Genomic DNA, 21,105 nt, shown 5'->3' on the forward strand with positions numbered 1-21,105 from the left:
TTACTTGCAATGAATTGGCAGACGATGAGCTAGTCTACAAATGAATAGTAGTTCACGGGGAAACGGCTTCAAAGTGAGAGTGATGTGACCAAATAACTACAATCCGGTTCCTTTAAACCCTCATAATAAAATCGGGGCAGTTTCCGATGTCTGGTAAAGGAACTGGGTAGGAGATTGGCTGTGACAACCACCATAGCGCCCACACCCATCACTACTGACTGAATGGATTAAAAAGTGTACCACTGGTGCGAAAAGCTTATTTACTTCAAGTCCATACCACTTGATCCAGATCTTGCAATGGACATACCTTTTGCCAAAAGGGGTCTTCCCTTTCTCTGTTAATGCAGATTCTTCTGTCCACTTCCGTATTCCTGAAGTCTACCAGCAGGAAGTTCAGTCGCAACAACATAATCGCAGCCAGTGCTACTTTGGGTAATAGGGTCTCCTCGAAGTTTGGATTAGACTAAGATTAGATGACTTTATATATTCAGATGGGAGCAAAAGAGGTAAACATGCCAAGCGCCCTCCGCTCAAATAATCAAATTATACAGAAATCCCTTGGTATGGCACATCATTCAAATCCTTTTTATACAAGTTTGGGGATCCATTTCGACTATATCAAGGATACTGCTGTCTTTATTGTAAAGCTAGAAGAACACCCGTGTGTGTGTGGTTTTTTTGTGTTTGTGTGTGTAGATTGTGTGTGTGTAGTGTGAAGTGTCAATACAAAAGAAGCAAGTCCATTACAGAGGGTTGGATAAGAGTGCAGCTATGAAACACCCTTAGAAGAAGACAAAGGGAGTGCCTCACGTAAGCAACCACCAGGGAGCGAATGGCAGGTTCTTGCCAATTTGCTCACTATGTCATCGGCACCTCTCCTATGTATGAGAAGGAACCAACACCCGGATAAGGTCAGAATGTTGTGTGTGTGTTTTAAAATATCTACTTGCATTGTGTACATAACACATCTCAACAACCCCCCAAGGTCCCCCAAAGAGGAGGAAGAGTCTTCCTCACAAAAAAAGTTACAACTGAGTTGCAAAGGCAATAAGTCATTGTCTTTAAATATTAAGGCTCGCACTCGTGATTTAAAAATACCATACCATGTTTAGACCAATTTAAATAGAGCAGCCGACATGTTTAATTGCCATTACATATTTATTGTCAATTTCTTCAGGGCAGGAGGACCTCGTTTCACGCACGCGTGCACCAGACCTGTATGTGTAGGAGAAATAAAAACAACAATCCGCATGAAGGAAGACATAATTCATATGTGGTACACACTACCTGAGTCCCATGGTTAGAAGTAGACCTGTTACTAAATGGCTACTGGGAGCCTAAGAACAGAGCCTGCTGATTGAGCTCCTGTAAGAAAGTCCTCAACCAGGATACCACAGCATCATTAAACACGCTTAACCTGCCAATAACAAGAGGGAGAGAAGCGTTCAATGTTAGGCAGCCAATGTAATTAAACTCTACTATTTATTGAGGTTATCTTTCACCCCATCATTGAAACAATCAAAATTCTAGCATAATCAATGCCTTCTGTTTCCAATGGTGATAAACTGACCCAGCAGAGTAACTTGTGAGTGCGGTATCGGAATGCAGTAAACCGAAATCTCATTCCTCATCAATCGATAGCTTTGAAGATTAATTCTCCAACAGAGCGAGGGGACTTTGTACTTATAGATTTTTCTTGCTAATAAAATATAAAATACACAGAGCGTTTCGCTGGGAATCCATTAGCTGGCCTACCTAACAAAATATATTGGGCTTTACCAAGGGTTACTTTCCGCAAACAATTAACACTTTTGAATCTGCATCGACTGCTCACTCATGGCAAAATAAAAAGACTGTGTGATATTACCATATGTTTTACACCCAGGGGCATAGCAAAAGTGCAGAGGACCCTAGTGTAAGCAATGAAAATGGGCCGCATGAACACTGGTTGAGAAATTAAATAAAGCTATAATCCGGGTTCGGGGAGCCCCTCCGGTGTCTGGACCATGGTGCCACTGCACCTGTTGCACCATTGATAGCTATGTCCGTTTACACCATAGGCTCTAACATGTCTCACTGGAAAGTATTCTGTTTACCCCTAAAAGAAATGTGGAATTATTACGAGCAGAAGTTTCAGTACTGGATGTTCATTTCGCCACCTTAGTGGAGAGGCCTGTTACTGAATGTGCAAGCAGTTTGCACCATCTTTTCGTTATCTCTCGGGTGTTTGCTGATAAGGAGGTGATTGACTGCTTTATGAGAACATAAATAAAAACACTGTTTGCCTCACATATGTAATTGGAGATTTTGAGAAGCAGGAACCCTGCAGTAGGAAAGAGGAGTGAGAAAACGACCTCACTTATGCTCAGGCTTCACCCACAGCCTGTGTCGTTTCGAGGTAGGGGTACACAATGTTGTGGTCGAATTAGTAACTTACAATAAAATAAGAGTACGCAATATTGACTAAACTACATTGCCATGGCAAGCTGATTTGAAGCGAAGAATGGTAAATATATACTTGTGTCTCTATACTTTCCACGCCGTAGTAGTTGGTAGTCAATATTATTGATGCAATACTGTGTTGGTGGTTAAATATTTATTTAAAGTATTATTCTTTTCTTATCGAAAATATAACTATGCCTAATCAGGAATCGCATTAACATCTGGTAGTAATTCGGTCCCCCTCATTTTATCACAACAACTAGTCGTCATCAACATTTTATAAACGGAAGCAGGTCGATATTATTACATTCTTACAACTGACAGTTGAAGTTCTGACTTCAACCAAGCTAGTGATGCTAATCCGACATCCCAGCTCTCTGCTTGCAGGCTGCCCTGATGTCGTCTTGGTATGCTGCTGCCTGCAGCTGTGATATCTTTCTAGAGCAGTGTTTCCCAAACTGTGTGTCGCGATGTACTGATGGGTCACCAGCTGATTTGTGGTGGGTCGCAAAACTCCAGGCAATAACAAAAGGCCCCTATAAAAAGAAATCTTATCTAGTCACATTTGCTGCGCTTCAAAGATAGAGGTTATGTCTTCTGACAAATTTATAGTTTTTTTTTTTTTAACATGAGATTTGGTGTTTACAAAGTCCTCTCACTTTGCAGTCAAAGAAACAAAAGTAAAATGAATTATGCGACAATCTTACTGGGGCAGAGAGTTAAGTGAAAGGATGTAGGATGTCATTCTTTTAAAACACAGCAAAATGTACATAACTGTAAAATTAAAACAGTACCCATTAATCCGTTAGGACAGGAAAAAATGAAGCACGTGTTTTCGTTACTCTGACGAGTGATGGAACCAAAGATTGTAATGGGCTGAAAACAAATCGCAACACTTTGCTTGGTGCTACCCGATTTCCAAACATTATGATTTGTGTGCAATATAGTTTTATTAGTAAAACTGTTTGTGCAAATTTAGTGTACATTTCAGTGGAAAATGTTCGGTCTGTAAGTGACAGTATATTGCCACATGATGCTTTAGTTACATTCAAAATCGCCGCCTCATGCCCATTACAGGTATGTGGGTTGCTAAAGTTTGTCGTTGTAAAAATTGGGTTGTGGTTCTTAAATGTTTGGGAGGACTAGCCTTAAGTGTTGCAGGCCAGCTAGGCTGATAATCAGTCCGGTTTACTGTGGTTTTCACTTACATTTGGAGACTTCCCTTCACTGATTTTACCCACGATTACTGATGGCAGTACATCTGCTGAGGTGTTTGCTTAATAGTAGCAATCTCAATTGGGGTCCAAGCAGGCCAGGACAGGACCTGCAGCATTGTTAATCTTTCACGTAGTTGAGACAAAAACAATGATAATCTATCTAGTTCCAGTTGCAACACTCAAGAACTTAGGGTCTCTAGCAAAAAACTCAGTTCTGAATCCAACACTGCACAGTTACCCTTTACATATTAATACTTGCACATCTTGGTGAACATACAGTGACTAATTGTATCCCAGTCACAGCTGGCCTTGTGACCTGAAGGGTGAGCTTTTCAAGAACGTAAGGACAAAGTCAGTGATCAGCTAGGAAATTTGTTTGGAAATATTAAATTCATTTGAGTGGTGGACGTGTGAGTTTGTTATCTGGATTGAAAAAGGATAGTGGAGGGATCAGAGGGAAGGCTTTGCATTTATATACCACTTGCAACCCCTGATGAGGTGTCGAAGCACTTTTCGGTGGGTAGCACGCTACTTTGGAACCCAAACAGTATGAGGGGAATTTGTATAGGGAGGGATGAAATTAATTTGAGCGGTGGACATATTAGTCTATTAGTTGGATTGAAAAGGATAATGGAGGGATAGAAGAGGGAAGGGTCTAGAAAGGTTTTTTGTTGTTTTTTGGACGTCATAGTAGTAGGAGGAGGTCTGGCGTGAGTAAAGGGGGATGGAGGGGGAAGAGTCAGAGGGAAGGGTTTAGAAAGGCTTGTTTAGGCGATCTGAATAGTAAAAGAAGTATGAGATGATGCTAGGAGGGGTAGAGGAGGGAAAAGTCTAGAAAGGGTTATTTTGTGGATTATAGTAGTGGAATGGGGTTTGGGATGAGTCAGATAGTGGAGGCGGAGGATATCCTCAGAGAAGTCAGGCCAGCACCAGGGCTCGCAGTGCCACGGGCTGTGCTTGAGCCATGTGCTCGGACCTGCCTCCCTCCCTTCTGGTGCGTGTACATACGAGCACCGGCGCAGGAGGTTAAGAGGATGGACCTGGGCTTGGAGGCTCTGTGGGCAGACGTGCAGACACTCACCGGGGTCCAGGCCTTCAGCGCCGTCCGGTCAACCCCACTGGTGCATCGGCTGAACGAACTAAATTATGATGGTGTCGTTTTTAATGGTAGTTATTTGGAAAAGGGCATTATATAAGTCACAAGTGAAAAGATATGGAATCGAACAACCATTGCTGAAGTGCGTAATCAATGCACGCAGTTAAAGTACAGTACGTGAAACATAGGTGTGCATGGAAGATACTTTAAACAGGTTGGTGAGGAACTATGGGTGGGAGAAGGGCCAAACAAGTGATGTCTGCAAGGGTTAATCCCATCTCAAGCAATCCCACTAAATGTATTAAAAGAAATGAAAGGGCTTTTGCAGCTATAGTTATTGATGATACGGAATGCTAGAGACTATGGCGAGCTGGGCATGGATGGCTGTGTTCATTGTGTGAAACTAGCTGCTGTCCTGCTTTTTTATTTGGTGATCTGTTACTCAAACCTAAAGGGTGTGAATAAAATACTTCAAAACATAAAATGTTTTTTCTATAGGTGATTATTACAGTTCCTACCACTGGAGGATGGAAAAATCCATAATGTGTGATCTAGTAAAGCTACAAGCCACAAAAATACCATTATGTATAAGTAACTCGTGTCTTCTGTTTCCAGTACTGGAGCATTAAAACACAATACTCCGCTCCAGGTTTTTCATAGATGACAGAGTTAGAGTGGTGCTACATCCTGTCATTTCCTAGACAAGAATCCTTCAATTTCACATTCAGCATGGGGACCACAAGGGCTTGATACTTCATCCATGCATAGAATTAAACACTTCAGTCAGTTGCAATCCACCTTCCAGGCTCGACTATTATCTACTTTCTTTTGCTGGTTGAATCATACATTTATTGCCAAGAGTTGTTAAGTCTGCGTTTATCTGCTGCTGTGCTTTACTATATGATCCTAGGGACATACATTTTTAATGCTGAATGGTGGCTTGAATGTTCAGCTCAAACGCTTGGGGTGTTCTTGGTTTCGTATGTTTTTTTTCATGCTTAGTGTCATTGTTGGTTTATTTTAGACCTACCTGTGGGAGATGACGAGTGGCGTTGAAGAGATACCTGCGGGGATTCTTAACAAAGAGCACATCATCTTCGGCAACATTCAAGAGCTCTATGACTTCCATAACAAGTAAGGTGCCCCTTGTATGCATGTAAGAGTCTGTAATAACTGGTGCATGCACGCCAAGTGACTGAATATCCTGTGCATATAGACACATTTGAACACATGCAAAATATTGCGAACACTGGAGGCCACAGTTGCATGACAGCTTTCTATCACGGCAGAGCCTCAGAATTATGAGGCAACTCAAGACAACAGGCATTTGCAATGCAATAGGTCAGGGCTCTATCCTCAGCCCCTTGTTATTCAATCTCTAAGTTAGACCACTGGCCGAGGTAGCAGAAAAATCAGGACTATCCCTTTTTTCCTATGCTGACGATTCTCAAATCATTTTCTCCTTGTCTTCTCACAAAACTAATGACCCATCGACGCTCAAAACTGGCTTAAACAAAATAGCTCTCTGGATGCAGCAACATTTTCTCAAACTAAATGGAGAGAAAATGGAGATTCTGTTATTGGGAAAGGAAAAAGAGCTATGAAACCCCCAACACTGGCCGAATGAAATGGGCAATCTTCCATCTCCGTCCTCCCAAGTCAAAAATCTGGGCATCATAATTGATGACTCACTTAGCATGTATCCACAGTCCATCAAAGTTGCAGCTACCTGCTTCACCATTCTCAAATGGTTAAGGAAAATCTGTTGGATACTACCGGAATCCACCAGAAAATCCGTAGTCAATGCTCTAATAACATCCAGACTTGATTATGGAAACATCCTTTAGCTAGGGTCGAACAAATCAGTAGTCCACAGGCTGCAGATGGTACAAAATGCTGCTGTTAGGCTTCTGTGTAAAGTCCCAAAAGCCACCTCCATCTCGACCTACAGACACAAGCTGCACTGGCTTAAAATTGAGAACAGAATAAAATTTAAGGCACTGAGTTACATGCATAAAATTAAATCTTGCTGCGCTCCTCGTTATCTCCAGTCCTTGGTTAGTCCCTACCTTCCCTCACGAAATCGCCGCTCTGCCACACAAGGGAGGTTCATTGTACCAAAATTCAAACGAGCCCGGATGGGTGGCAAGGACTTTTCCTATCTTGATCCCGCAATTTGGAACTCTTTACCCACAATACTCCGCAATGAAGCCAATTACACGCAGTTTCGCAAGTCTTTAAAAACCTGGCTTTTTGATAAATAACCGTCCTGGCCGCCCTTTTTGGGTATCTGTTTGCGCATTACAAATTGAAAAACGAAACTAAACTAATAGGTCTTTCATTTATGCAAGTTTAAGCTATTGGCATTGTAAATGACAATGCCTTTTATTTATGTTTAAAAAACAAAACATAAATAAAAGGCGTTATCACTTACAATGCATATACTCAAACTCGCGTAAATGCAAGGCCTATTGCATTGCAAATTTGTTTCAAGTGTTTTGCCAAGGGTTCGTTTGACGTTTTTACTTTTGCACAACTTATCAGAAATACAGTAATGCACAAGTTACAACTGTTACAGTATGGTACATTATAGCAATCTGTAGGTTTCAGCGCACTGTGATTTCGAGGGAGCGATGGGTCTAGGTGGTACAACAACGAGGTGCACTCCTGTCAGAGATGGGCGCAAGTCTGCTGATCGTGTGACACCTAAAACCTTTACAATGTGAGACTCTGGTCGCATGGTATGAATTCTGGTGCCCCCCGCCCTCGGAAATCTCCCCCATCTTGACGGGCCGGGCATGAAACCTTGGCACCATACTAGACTCGTCGCTCGCAATGAACCTCCATATCAACGACATATCCTCTACCTGCTTCAGCAGCCTCTGTATGCTTCAAAAGACGTTGAGATGGATCCCAGCCGAATCCAGAAAAACTGTCATGCACGCTCTCATCAGCAGCAGACAGGACTACGGCAACACTCTCTATGCCAGAATCAACAAGAAACTACTTTGCAAACTCCAGCCCATCCAGAAGGCCGCAGCCAAACTAATCCTCAACATCCCCTGTCGCAGTTACACCACCCAACACCTCCGCAACCTCCACTAGTTCCCAGTCGAAAGAAGAATAACCTTCAAACTCCTCACCCTTGGATACAAGGCCCTTCACAACATAGGGCCCACATACCTGAACAACCGCCTCTCCTTCCATGCACCCAAAAGACACCTCTTACCAGCCGATCTCTCTCTGGCCACTGTCCCATGTATCTACGAGACCAGGAGGAAAGTCCTTCTCCTGCCTTGCAGCCAAGGCCTGGAACAACCTCCCCCTCCACCTCCGGCAAGTTCCCACTTTGCCACAGTTCAGGAAGGACCTCAAGACCTTGCACTTCGGATTACCCAAGCACTCAACGAAGCCGCCCTCCCACCCCTCAGCACCTTGAGACCCTCATGGGATAGTAGTTGCACTTTACCAACTCTGATAGATTGATTGGTGCTTTGCTGTGAGGTTCGTATGCCTTCAAAATAATAACTGCGCATGCGGGGAGGGTCATGTAGCATCACGAACGTGGGTGGTATGCAATGTGGTGAAAAGTTGGCAGTGGCCGGGGACACAAGGGGGGGGGCTCCTGACGAGGTAGCAACCAGCAGTCGACCCATCTCCTATCCACTCATGGCGGTGGTTGTGTGGGTGGACAAGAAGCATGTGCATTCTCTGGGTAGTGACCGTGAGAGTGTGCTACGTACAATGGGAGTAGCAGTATTGGGTCGTCATGGAGGGGGGGGGGGTTCCACATGCTAGTACTCTGAACTACGTGAGCATGGTGTCCGACGCTACCCCAGTGGGCCTTTTGCAAAGGATGCACGCCTTCTCGTAATGTAGATTGGTACTTTCGGCTTCTCCTAAATGGAGAAAAGCATTGTCCCACTATATAGGGGATGGCGGCTTGGGAGCTCTGAAATGTTGTGTGAGGGTGCTCTTGGCCAGCAGCAGGGCTAGGTTCGCAAAACGGGCCTGGACTACATATCTTATTTATAAATCCATAGGTCGGTCGCTTCCCAGGTGTTCAAGTGGGTGAGTTCAGTGACTGTGTTGAGGTTTTCGTGGATGACATGCCAGAAGTGTGTCAGGGCACTCCCAGAGCATGTGTTGGAAGTCAGCGGTGTGGGAATGGTCCCTGGGGAACATGAGAGTGGCTTTTGGGAAGGGTTGTTTTAACGTAGATAGTGTTAGGTAGACCCTGTGTAGCAATGGATATTTAATACTCTCAAATCTTGCAGTACGGGAGGTATTCTGTGGTAACTCGAGAGCCAATTACCATTCTGAGTCGTGGAGCGGGCGCCCAATATCATCCTCCCACACCTGTCGAAGGGACGGTAGAGAGATCCTTGTGTGTTCCTGGATGGCTTTGCTTAGCCAAGTAATCAGGTGTGGCCCAGAACCCATATTGTACAAATTGTGTATGACTGCATGGGAGAAGGGTTCCTAATTAATGGTGTGCAATAGGAGGTGGCACGTATCCCATAGTTGGCCGTGGAGGAAGAATTGTCCAGGAGGGATATCATAGCCTTGTTGCAGCTTGTCAAATTTCAGTAGGTGATGGTCTTGTAATAGATTTCCTATTGTTTCAATGAATCAGTCGTTCCAGTTGGCTAAGTCCTCTCAGTTGAAGGACCCGGGAAATCGTGGCAGGCCTTTATACGAATCTCGGAAGCATATGGAAGCACAGGGCATGTCAGAAGTAAGATCTGAGTTGGACATCTGCGAGCAACCCAGATGTGCAATGACTATGAGTGATTAATTTTACCTGAGGGCTGCAGGAGGTGGCAGAGGGTATCTAACGGTAAAGGCCCATCCCTGGCACAGTTGCTGCCTGTGACACCCACTGGAGTTGGGCCTCCAAGAAATATGTTTCAAAAGAGGGAGCATCCAACCTGCCCTATGCCCACTGGTAGTTGGATTTTAGAGAGAGCTATTCAATGTCATTTATCATTCCATATGAGCTATCCCAGCATGGTGTCCAACTTATGGAAGAACTACCTGGGTGGGCATACCAGTACACTGACAAAATAGTATAATAAGCAGGGGAGGATTACCATTTTGGATAGGGTGATTTTACACGTGATGGCCAGTGGTAGCCGTTTCCAGAACTTAGTCTGAGATTTGAGGGTTGTGAGGACCCATTTCAGATTGCCATTGAAGAGGTTATTCAGTGAGTGGTATAACTGGATTCTGAGATATCGCACGGTTTCTTCCACCCAGGTTCAACTTTGCACACCCATACATGGGACTTGTTTTTGCTGTTACAAAAAACACAATCTTATAGTATACTAGCAGCCCGTCCCGACCTTGTCCGGGAGCAACAGGCTTCCCCGACCCCCGCCCGCCCCGACATTGTCCAGCAGCCCGGGCCCCCACCCGGCCCATCCCCCGCCTGCCCCGACCCCCGCCTGCCCCGACATGGGTCCCCTTACCTCAGCCGCCGCTCCTCCGGCCTGTCCGCTGCTCCTCACGTCACCGCTCCTCCGCCTCTCCCTCCCCTCAGCCGCCGCTCCTCCAGCCTGTCCTCTGCTCGCACCGCCGCTGGCCTGTCCGCTGCTCCTCACGTCACCGCTCCTCCCCTGTGCCATGTCCGCCGCTCCTCGTCGTGCTCCTGGACGCCGCTCCTCCCCGCGCTCCTGACGTGAGCACGCACGTCGCAGCCGTTGCTACTTCGGAGGGACTACTTTTTTTTTTTACTGTAAATTTTTTAAATAAGGTTTTTAAAAAAAATGTATATGGCCTATAACCATCTACACACCCTGACGATTCCAACGGTGTATCGGGTGTGTGGATTGGCGCTGTGGTTCCCGAGTTTACCCGCCTCAAAGGCTGAAAGTTCTTCCTATATTATAGTAGTAGAGATGTATGCTTTTCCTAAGCCAACTTGGAACACCACATTAACCTGTTCTAAGCACATCAGTGCATACAGTACAGTTATTTGCTTAACATGGGTTTTTCAGTTTTAACACCATGTTGAGTACACCTACCTGAAGGTGGAGGCTAAATTGTTGTCGTAATTTGATGATAAACAAAAAGAAGAACGTTTTTTAAAGAGGCATTGTAGGAAAGTAGGGTCTGCTTTCCTATGGTCACCCCACTTTTTGCTTTTTGCTTCACTGGTTTTCGACTTAATGTGGCTGTGGGCCTGCTAATCAGACCCACAGCCCGCTGTGCTCTCTCTAAATTCAATACAATGGACTTTAGGTATATTACCAATTGGACATTGGGTCACCTTATGAACCCCTGTACAGTGTACTATAGGTACCCAGGGCATAGGTGCATCCATGGCCTACCAGGGGCTGCAGCATGTATTATGCTACCCCTGGCTGGCCACTCACATTGACACAACTGGCTGATCACTCAGCTGGGGCAAGGTTGTGTAATCACCCCTTGCTTGGGTGTAGTATCCCTATACCTACCTTTACATATAGACACATATATACCTATAAGTCACTCCTATGGTAGGCCTTAACAATCCTGGAGGCAGAGTGCTTGGTTTATGTGAGATGAGGCTCTAGCATGAGCTGAGCCTGTCTGCAGCTTTTGGAACCATGTCCTTACAGCTGTTATATGATCTAGCAATACCATATACTCTTAAGTGCATTATAATCCTCGCGTTTATTGCTAACTTTGGTTTGGCTTTATCAAAACATGTTGTGTAAGGTGTCATACGCTTTGGAATACTACCCCCTCGCCAGTTCTGGTGACGGGGGTAGCATTCCTCCCTTCTAGAGGGAGAAGACATGTTGTTCCTACTATTCCCGGTTAAAGTTAACCAGAGCCTCAGCATCACAAAATGGATGCTGCTGCCGCAGACACAAGTCTGACCTCCTGCTGCTGGGAGTCCTTCCAGCGAGGGAGGCTTGGACAATAGGTTTCCTGTCTTGGGAGGTGCTAGCACCATCGCAGACTGGCCATAGTTTATTGGGGCAGGGAGGACTGAATGAAATGAGACACTGACTGGGGCACACAAGGTGTCCCATGCATAGTCCGGTTCAAACCAGTTGCTGGGGCACTCCAGCCCCAGCTCTGGCGCGAAACTGGACAAAGGGAAAGGGGTGTAACCACCCCCTTCCCTGGTCCCACCCATAGGAGGGACCTAGCAGGTAATCCAGCCCCTTAGATTAGTATATAGGTTGGAGCTGAGTCTAGAGACTTTAGATTTATCCTGAGTGTAACTTGAAACAAAACTCTGGACCTTTGACGTTCTACTTGAAGATAGAAGACTGAAGAATCTCCCTTGTGGTCAAGGAGTGACCACCCTGTGCAAGCAGGCACCATCAATCGATCAACGGTTTGCTTTGTCGACTCTCCCGCCGGAGCCCGAGCACAGAGCCTGACAAGACCCAGACTTCCTTCAGCCCGATACACAGCCACAGCAAAGCTAAGACCCGTGGAGGCGACGCGAGACGTGGGACCGGCCATCTTGGAAAGCCTGCGAATTGCTTTTCGTGCAACTTCTGAGGCACACTCGAAGTTGTGCATTGGGGACTGAGAAGCCCCGAGCATCATCTGCACCAAAGACCAGCACTCCACGAGTGCCGCGTGGGGCCCTTTTGCATTTTCCTGCTCGACGCGTCTGTCCGGTCACTTGCCCATTGGCTAGTGGCCTCTGTGACGACGAACCTTTGAATTTCCACCGCTGGCCTGGTTGCTCCAGGCTTGCCCTTGCTTCCCTGAAAAAGAGAAGCCCATCAGACCTTGCTGGTCTGATCCAGAAGCCATCTTCGATTCCTGCGTGGGTTGCCTTTGCCAGGGCTTGTTGACTCCAATCCGGAAGCCGACACCGCCGACAGCGAGAGCCTTCGCGGGACAGTCCGTGCCTGAATCCTGGTCGTTGTCGACGCCTCCTGGTCCACGTGGCTGCAGAGACAAGCTTCACGACATCACCTGATTGCTTCGCGACATCGCCTGGTTCCTTCCTGGTTCCTTCCTGGTCACTGACTAGTGACCCAGACTCTGTCCCCTCTGCTTTCAGGTACTCTTCATCCTCGATCTGCCCTTGGATCCAACCGGACACTTCTCTCCTGCAGCATCTTTCTTCAAGGCTCCATAGGATTCAGCGACGAAACCCGACACACTTTTACACCTATGCACCCGCTTCCTGTGGGTGAGGTAACGCGAGTACTCCGGTGCTCCTTTGGGTATTAACTATCCTAGTGTCCTAGTTTTCAGTGGCTTTCTCCTAGTCCATCCGGAAGTGACCTAAATGAACTAGTTTCTAATTCTTTTGTTCCCATTATAACTCTATGGTAACTCGCGTGTGTGTAAAGACACTGCAAACGCCTCCCGTGGGCCTCCTACTTCCTATCCTTTGCTAGTACAGTGTAGCCCCAGCGATGCCCTAGGCCTATCCTTTGTTCGTGACGTGGTTCTTATACCACTATTTTAGTATATGGTTTGACGTGCCCCTAGGCACTACTGTATATTTTGCAACTTATTGTATGATAATTGAGTATCTTGTTATGTGCTTGTGCCTCTGACCTCATAAAGAGTTCAGAGGGGTTGTGTTAGAAATAAATACATATATATTTTATATATAACCTGTGTGGTGTCCTTTCATTTGATATTAAATGGGTTACATATGGTAAAAAAGCTGGCTTCACATGCCCTCTTGAGTTTAGCCTAAGACTGCTTTGTCCATGCTACCACTAGGATAGCTGGTTTATAAGGTTGACTTTACAACCATCACCATAAAGGTTGTTTAGACTGATACAGGGTGCCCACTAGAATAGTGGACATCACATATCAGGCCAACTTCTCACAGGCATTAAATCAAGTTTTCTCATGCCGACCAAATACCTGCTCCTCGCCTACAAATCCAGCCCAGGCGTGCAAGCTAGCTTACAAGAATTGGGTTCCTTTGGGGATGTCATATACAGGGAAAGGATAGTGTAAGAGCTATTGAGGTAAATACTGGTCCATTGTAGAGTGACTGTATTACAGGAGAAATTGTCAGACTGTCCCCAAACAAAATAGTCACTCCCCTGGCTTGCATTCTCCCTGGGAAACACCCATTACAAGGCAACGTTCACAACGGACTACCATTACAACAAAACTTTTGCAACGCAGGATCCATTACAACGCATGCCATTACAACGCTGTGACGTGGGTGCAGTAATGGACTGGAAACTTTAGCGAGTTAGATAAGGCTTTATTTTTGGTAGGGTCTTTCAGGTGCGGGATGTCAGTCTTTCCCGGGCAAACTCTGTCGGATCTGTTGTGGCACAGGTCTTTATCACCACCTCGACTGGAACATCCACCTTCCTTAGGTTCGCCACGTGGAGCTTTCACATTGGTTCCCCACCGTTGGCTCTCCAAGGAATCAATAAACAAAAAGATAAAGGCCGTCAGGACTCAAGATCTCTCTCTAGAGGCCCTGGGGATCCCGGATCGTGAAGGAACACCGCTGAGTTTAGGCGTGCTATTTACAGTCAAGGTCGTTCCAAGGGTTTCGTGGTGAGGGGAAGGTGCAGGGTAGGGGGGGTTAAGGATGAGGTAAGAGGGTTAAAGGAAGCTTTACAGGAGTTTATTTTCAGGTTATTTACAGGATAAGACAGGTGCCGTCGCCAGCGCTATGGAGGAGGGTCTCCCCGCCTCCCAACCCAGCCTGCCAGCCGATTACGTACCTGTCGCAGCCACACTCCTCCCTCAGGAGTGTGGCACGGCGCTTCACATGACCGTTGGCCTCCTGGCTCGCCTTCCTTCTCTCTTCCTGGACTCCGTACTCCGCTCTCGTCACCGCCAATTCACCACCACGCTCCGGCTCCTCTCTCCTGGGTGTCGTCACACGCCGCTTCTTTCTCTTCCGGGGTTTTCGTCACTCTGGCGATATCGACGTCACGGGTGGGCGTCTCCTCCTTATCTGTATACGCCAAGTTGAGGGCGCCGTACTCTTTTTCCTCCGTTTCGTCCAGCAGAGGTTCAGATGACCGATCGCCCTGAAGGGAAGGAGGGGAGGGAGGATCAGAGACCCACCATACTTCCTGTGGTGTTAGTGTCTGCCCTCTCCGGCCCTCTCCTTTACAAACGCATGCCATTACAATGCAGCTGCTCTTACAACGCATGCCATTACAACGTAAGTATGGGTAAGTATTTAATGTAATTTTATCCCCTACACCATCCAACACTTACCCTATTACACCCCCCTGGAGTTAGAATAGTAATTTTAACCCCTACAATATCCAACACGTACCCTACTATTCCACCCCCCTAGAGTTAGAATAGTAATTTTAACCCCTACACTTTCCAATATTTACTCTACTATTACATTTCCATTAATTAAAATTTAAAAAAAATACTTACTCATACTTACGTTGTAATGGCATGTGTTGTAATGGATCCTGCGTTGTAAAAGTTTCGTTGTAATGGTATGCGTAGTGAATGTATGCGTTGTAACGTCATACATTCATCCTCCCTCACCTATGCTTTCTCTTCAAATTTCTCGGAAATCGCTACGGTGGCACTCAGCCTGCCTGAAACAGAAATGAATGCCCCCTGACCACATCATACTCCCACTGCGATTGATCAAATTAATTAAAACTAAAGTGTGTATAAGGCCTGTAATATGCACCGAAACAAAGGGGAAGAGCAAATAGAGCTAAAGGTGTAGAATATATATTTTTAGTGCCCTTCAAGACTAGTGAGGGACCTGAAATTCCTATGTAGGCCCGGCATTTCTTATTTCCTGTTTCGTGTGTGCCCCATTTGCATTTTCCACAACATCAATAGCAGATGTATGTATTTATGTGGTATTTCTATAGTGCGAACCTAGCCAAAAGGCAGTAGAGTACAAGAGGGTCCAAGGCAATGATATAGTGAACATGTGATTGAAGCTGTAGCTAGTGTCTAGGAGTGAGGGTTAGTTGTTACTACATCATGATATAATATTTTTTAAAGAGGTGTGTCTTCAGTTGTTTCCTGAAGTGGTGCATGGTTAAGGCATCCAGATGGATATAGCGGTAGTGTTTCAGATCACGGGTGCATAGATGGGGAAGAACTGTTGCTTTGTTTTTGTTTATTTCTTTTTTGTACTGGTTTACCTCCGATCTGATTGTGTCCTGGCTGTGGGTGTGCCAACCACATAGGCATAGATGGCTATTGTGGTGGTTTTGTAGGTGAAGCAGCTGGATTTGAGGATTGTGTGGGCCTGCAAAGGAAGCCAGTGCATTTCCATCAGTGTGGGGGTGATATGGTCATCGTAGGGGTGATATGTTCATATTTCTTCTGTCCCTTGATGAGGCATACTGCCTTTGTGTAGCATGCTGTTAAGGAATTCTAGTGTAGAGTCTTCGAGGCTCTGGGACAGGGCACAACCAAAAGTGAAAGTTGCAGTCCATCCAGACTCATATCTTTGAGCCAGGTTTGGACTAGTTGTTGCTTCTTGTTGTATGATAATAGCAGGTATTAGGTGCTGGTTAAGTTAAGCTTCAGGTGGGTGCTGGACATTCAGGTCTGGTGAAGAGGAGGCTGTGTTTGAAGTATTGGATGTCTGAATCAGAGGAGACTTTCAAAGGTAGGTAAATGTGGATTTGGGAAGGCATTTTTCTTGCAAAAAATAGTATTTTATGATTTTCTCACCTATTTTTTTAAAACTTGGCAGCCTCTGTAATTTTCAAGAAACTAGCTAGGTTTTTTAATTTTAAAAAAAATGCGGCGAAAAATCATCCCATTCTAACTGACCCCCCTACTTTTGCTCTTTTTGGCTATTCATCGTTCCCAAGACATATCTATACAGGATTCTGCTGTTGATCTTTTGCCTTCTTCCTGGATGCAAGTTGGAAAAGAGCAGACATTGGTCAGAATGCTCTTAGTCCAATATCCGCTTATATGTTGTTTTTTGATAAGTTTCTATTCTCCAGCTTTAGCTTCCACTGTTCGGCATTTCGCCTCCATCCTTCTTCGGAGAGGCAGGCAGCACTGAAACATTCATATGGGCTAATTCTCTCTCCTATTTCAGCATCTTTCTCAAGGAACTTGAGAAGTACGAGCAACTGCCCGAAGACGTCGGCCACTGCTTTGTCACTTGGGTAAGACTGCTTGTAACCTTAAAATTTCACTCAAATGATTATGTATGTGACATATTGTGACTCTGATTTAATGTTTAGGTTTAGAAGGTTTTTATTAGAAACAGATTAGGGTAGTTTATCAGGAGAGAACGTGGACGTTACCCTCCCTCTACCATTTAAAATGAATGACTTACTCCTCAAACTGTAGAAAGGCTTTGGTGCCAGTCAAAATTCAGCTGTTGTCGCATAACATCAACAGGTACTGCTAGTGCAGAAAAGGTAGTTTGACCACCTCACTCCAGGTCACTACGGGCACAGTTTTCGATCCGAAACGTTTGTGGTAGCCCAATGCATTCTGGATATTGTAGTCTTATTTTACTTCCATTGATCTAATTAGACAAACACACCTAAAATCAATGATTAGTGGGTGACAATCTAAGGACTGGAGACTGTTTCCATAATGTCCTAGAGTGAAGTGGTCACCCTAGCAGAAGGGATGGGCAATTCTATCACTGTGATACTTACAAGGTAATGTAGGCTCTGGTGACAGGGCAGACATAGGCTGCTGTGGCATTTTTTCCACTCTTGCTGATTGTGAACTGAGCACAGATTGTGCCAAGCTTTCCATTCTGCGTACGCTCTTACTGTCAACATCATGTTTGCATTATCTGCAACCAGAAGATGGTAATAATCAAAAATAGTTCACACAGAAGGGGGCCAGATGCTCCTTGTGCAAGTTCTGGGGACCCAACACCAATCCTGATATGTACAGGGAAGATTTTGCAGCTATTTTGCAGATCGGTCTGAAAAATCTCACTGGAAGTGTAAACTGATAAGCTTACCAAACAAAAGATAAACCCAACGTGGGAGACCTTGAGCATGAATTTGAATGTTTGGCGACGGTTCTATTCATTTACTGACTTTTTTCTGTTTAGTTTGTTGGATGTTAAGGAACCTTTCTCATGTAATGTTTATCATTTATTATTCCTATGTGCCCTTTAGAGATTATTTCAAATGCCACCAAACATCAGGGCATAAACACCACGTGTTGATTTGCAATTTTCATCCAAAGAGCGCCAAGTATATGTTATTCGTAGTTCTAAATTAATGTTGAAAACAGTACCCTAATCTAAGGTAGAGCCACTTTAACGGCTTCTTTTTAATCAAGTAACACATCTCAAACTTCACCTGCAAGCGGTCGTCCAAAGTAACTCTCTGCTCGGGAGCGTTACAAAGGCCCCCAGGCGTACACATACTGGAAGGTGCCCCCTCAGCCCATGCTTATGTGAGTGTGAGGGCCCCTTCAGCATATCTTGCAGGAGGCCCGCTCACTTTTTGTTATGCCACCTCTCTGCTTGCTGATCCGCACGCTGCTCAACAGTCGTGTGTATGTGTCTGGCCGCCTTGTGTGGATAAGCTTATTATGCAAGTGCGGACTTAATCAATTGAGGAGCTTACTTACACTAATCCTGTTAGCAAGAGGGAAGCAGTGCGTATGCCAGTAGAAGGCCTTGTAGCCGCCTGAGCGGATGTGCGATGCAATCAGTGCACTGCTATTCCTGGCTGCAGCTTGTTTTTAAGTTCAGAGACCAAAGTTATAGCACTTCCGGGGTTATTGTGTGAGATCAGGCCAAGCAAACCACCAAGCACTGTTCACACTATGCAAGGGAAGGTGAAGCCTGTTGTAAGTAGCAAATATCTCGTTTGTGTAAGGCTATGTGGTGTGGTTGTCATACTGCCAACTCTGCATGTTCACGTTGAATGTAATTGTGTGTTCCCTGGAAAACATGTTTATGCCCCTGATTTCCAGAAACATTGTAAGTGAGATGGTAAATTGGAATGAAGTAGCCAAAACAGCGCCAGAAATCTAACTTGCAGGTAAACGAAAGGGATTTTGGAAAATCTGAAAGAAACAGGTTAGTATTAGATTCCTTACCTTAGAATATCCCCAGGCGTCAGACTGGATCCGGACATTTTTGCGTAGCAGTACCCTTGCCCGTCGGTAGGCGTCGTCTGCGGCTCCGCGTCCGTTGTCAGCGTTGTGGGTGCCGTGATGACGTCGTCGGAGTACTTAGACGCCGCCTCCGCGTGCTGACGTCAGTTCTTCTTTTTCCTGCACCAGCAGCGCAGATCCGGAAAAAGTGGTACCTTAGTCACTTTTTGACTAAACTTTTTTGTGATCTCGTTTGATCCTTTTTCGAGTCTTCGACTCCGAACGGTGCCGGTAGGATGCCAGGTTTTAAGCCCTGTGGGGACTGCGACCGACTGATGTCGTCACCGACCCTCACCGCCGGTGCCTCCACTGTCTTCGCGTCGATCACGACGACAAGACCTGCTCCGACTGCCAGGCCCTGACTTGGAAAGCTAGGCGGGAGCGGTCCCGCAAGCAGCTTGAACTCCGGCAGTCGGCCCCGCGCTGCGAGAAGTCCCGGTCCGGACGGAGGTCGAGGGACAGGTCGCGGGGTCGGAGCCATCATAGCTCCGGGAGTCGCCATCACTCCTCAGGTTCGAAGTCGTCAGGTAAGCACAAGAAGTCGAAGAGACATCATCGCTCTTCTGACTCCTCCCGACGCTCGCACGATGCGGCCGGGGGTTCGGGTGACACCGCCCACGCGGCTCCGTCGGAGTCGCGACCTGCCCCATACCCTCCGGTCCCTGGGCAGCAAGCGACGCCGGAGGAGGTCGAGCGTTTCCTCATGGCCATGAGGTCCCTCCCTCCTCTGGCGGGCTCCGCGGCGCCTCCGGGCCCAGCGGACCCGTTTGGGGGCCCTAGCGGGTCGGGTGCTTCGGCCCCGACGCCGGCTGGAGCTTCGGCCCGACCCCGCCGGTGCCTTCGGGCCTGGCGCCGCAGGGCCCCACTGGATCCGCTTCTGGATCCGGATCGTCGCCGGTCGACCTGACGACCTCACCGGCGCCGGTCCCTCAGGTGTCACCTCTGGCGCCGTCCTCGGGCGGCGCCGTCCCCAATACCTCCCTCGACCCGGTTCCGTCGCCGGCGGCGCTGCTCTTGACGCCGATTGGGGAGTTTTACTTCAATCAACCGGCCCCATCATTTGATAACCCTGATTATCAGGGGATGGGTGATAAGGAGTATTGGGAGGGGTCTGAGGACCCTCTGACACGTGAGTGTCAGTCCCAGGAGGACTGGACAGGTCTTGGGCATGCCAGTGGTCTGGAAACTTCGCCAGACACTGGTTTTGTCTCACCTCCTACCGTGGCTTTGGAGGAGGGGGCTTCATTCAGTGTGGTGTTGACGCGGGCGGCCAAGGCCTTGGCCCTTGAGCTCCCCGTCGCGGCGGTGAGGACTAACCTCCTCACTGAGGTCCTTAAACCGCAGTCAAGCTCGGCTGAGCCTCTGCTGCCGTTTAATGAGGCCTTAACTGACGGTCTTTTGGGCACTAGGTCCAGGCCCGCTACAGGACAGCCTGTAGATAGGAACGTGGCCAGATGCCTCCGTCCGGCCCCAGGCGACCCTGCTTTCCTGTCCACCCACCCTACCCCAGAGAGCCTGGTCATCCAGGCCTCTAACTCCCAGACCGCATTCCCGTCGGCTCCGCCTGATCGGGAATCCAAGAGGTATGAGAATCATGGAAAGAAAATATTCTCCTCCCTTAGTTTGGGACTGCGGTCTTCCAACACCGCATGCCTCTTGGGCCACTACACCCACTCCCTGTGGGACACGGTCGCGGACGTTCTGCCACAATGCCCGGCGGAGGTCAAGGCTAAACTCGCCCATGCCCTTGCGGAGGGTCGAGATGCGGCACGTTTTTCCATCCGGTGTGGACTGGATACCACCGACTCACTGGGCAGAGCGATGGCAACGACGGTGGCGATTCGTCGCCACGCCTGGTTGAGGTCCGCCAACTTTTCTGCGGATGTCCAGAATACACTTATGGACATGCCGTTTGATGGCCGTCGCCTTTTCTGCGACAAGGCAGACCATGCGCTTGAGCGCTTTAAGGACTCCAGGGCTATGGCCAAGTCCTTGGGCCTCTCTGCCCCGCGCCAGCAAATGGGTGCCTTTCGTCCTTTTGTGGCCAAGGAAGGGGCGCCCCCACATGTGCTGCCATTTTTAATATACACAAGGGAACCCAATAAATACCTTTGGACCATGGGTAGTATGCTATTAAGGAGAACAAAGGTCCTCAGGAAATTCAATAAGTAGACAAATAAACTTATAGCCCACAATAAGTACTATAGTTTAACTTCCTAACCCAGCCGGGCGAGGAACGTTTTAATTTAAAGTTAGAAAAAATTGGTTGACCTTAAGAGGGTCACATACAAACATTTAGATAGGGCACAA

The 21,105-nt window shown here is 46.9% G+C and overlaps 1 protein-coding gene across 6 annotated transcripts in view; it reads left to right on the plus strand.

The window, feature by feature from the left end:
* Positions 1 to 21,105, plus strand: part of KALRN (kalirin RhoGEF kinase) — a 1,626,736-nt gene that overhangs the window by 1,107,372 nt on the left and 498,259 nt on the right. For all 6 annotated transcript variants that reach the window (XM_086957084.1, XM_086957086.1, XM_086957088.1 and 3 more), the window contains exons 25-26: positions 5,780 to 5,889; positions 16,754 to 16,823. In XM_086957084.1, coding sequence (XP_086813210.1) covers positions 5,780 to 5,889; positions 16,754 to 16,823 — 180 coding nt within the window. The remainder of the gene's footprint in view (positions 1 to 5,779; positions 5,890 to 16,753; positions 16,824 to 21,105) is intronic.

This window comes from Lissotriton vulgaris, chromosome 2_1, assembly GCF_964263255.1.
Source record: "Lissotriton vulgaris chromosome 2_1, aLisVul1.2, whole genome shotgun sequence".
Lineage (NCBI taxonomy): Eukaryota > Metazoa > Chordata > Amphibia > Caudata > Salamandridae > Lissotriton > Lissotriton vulgaris.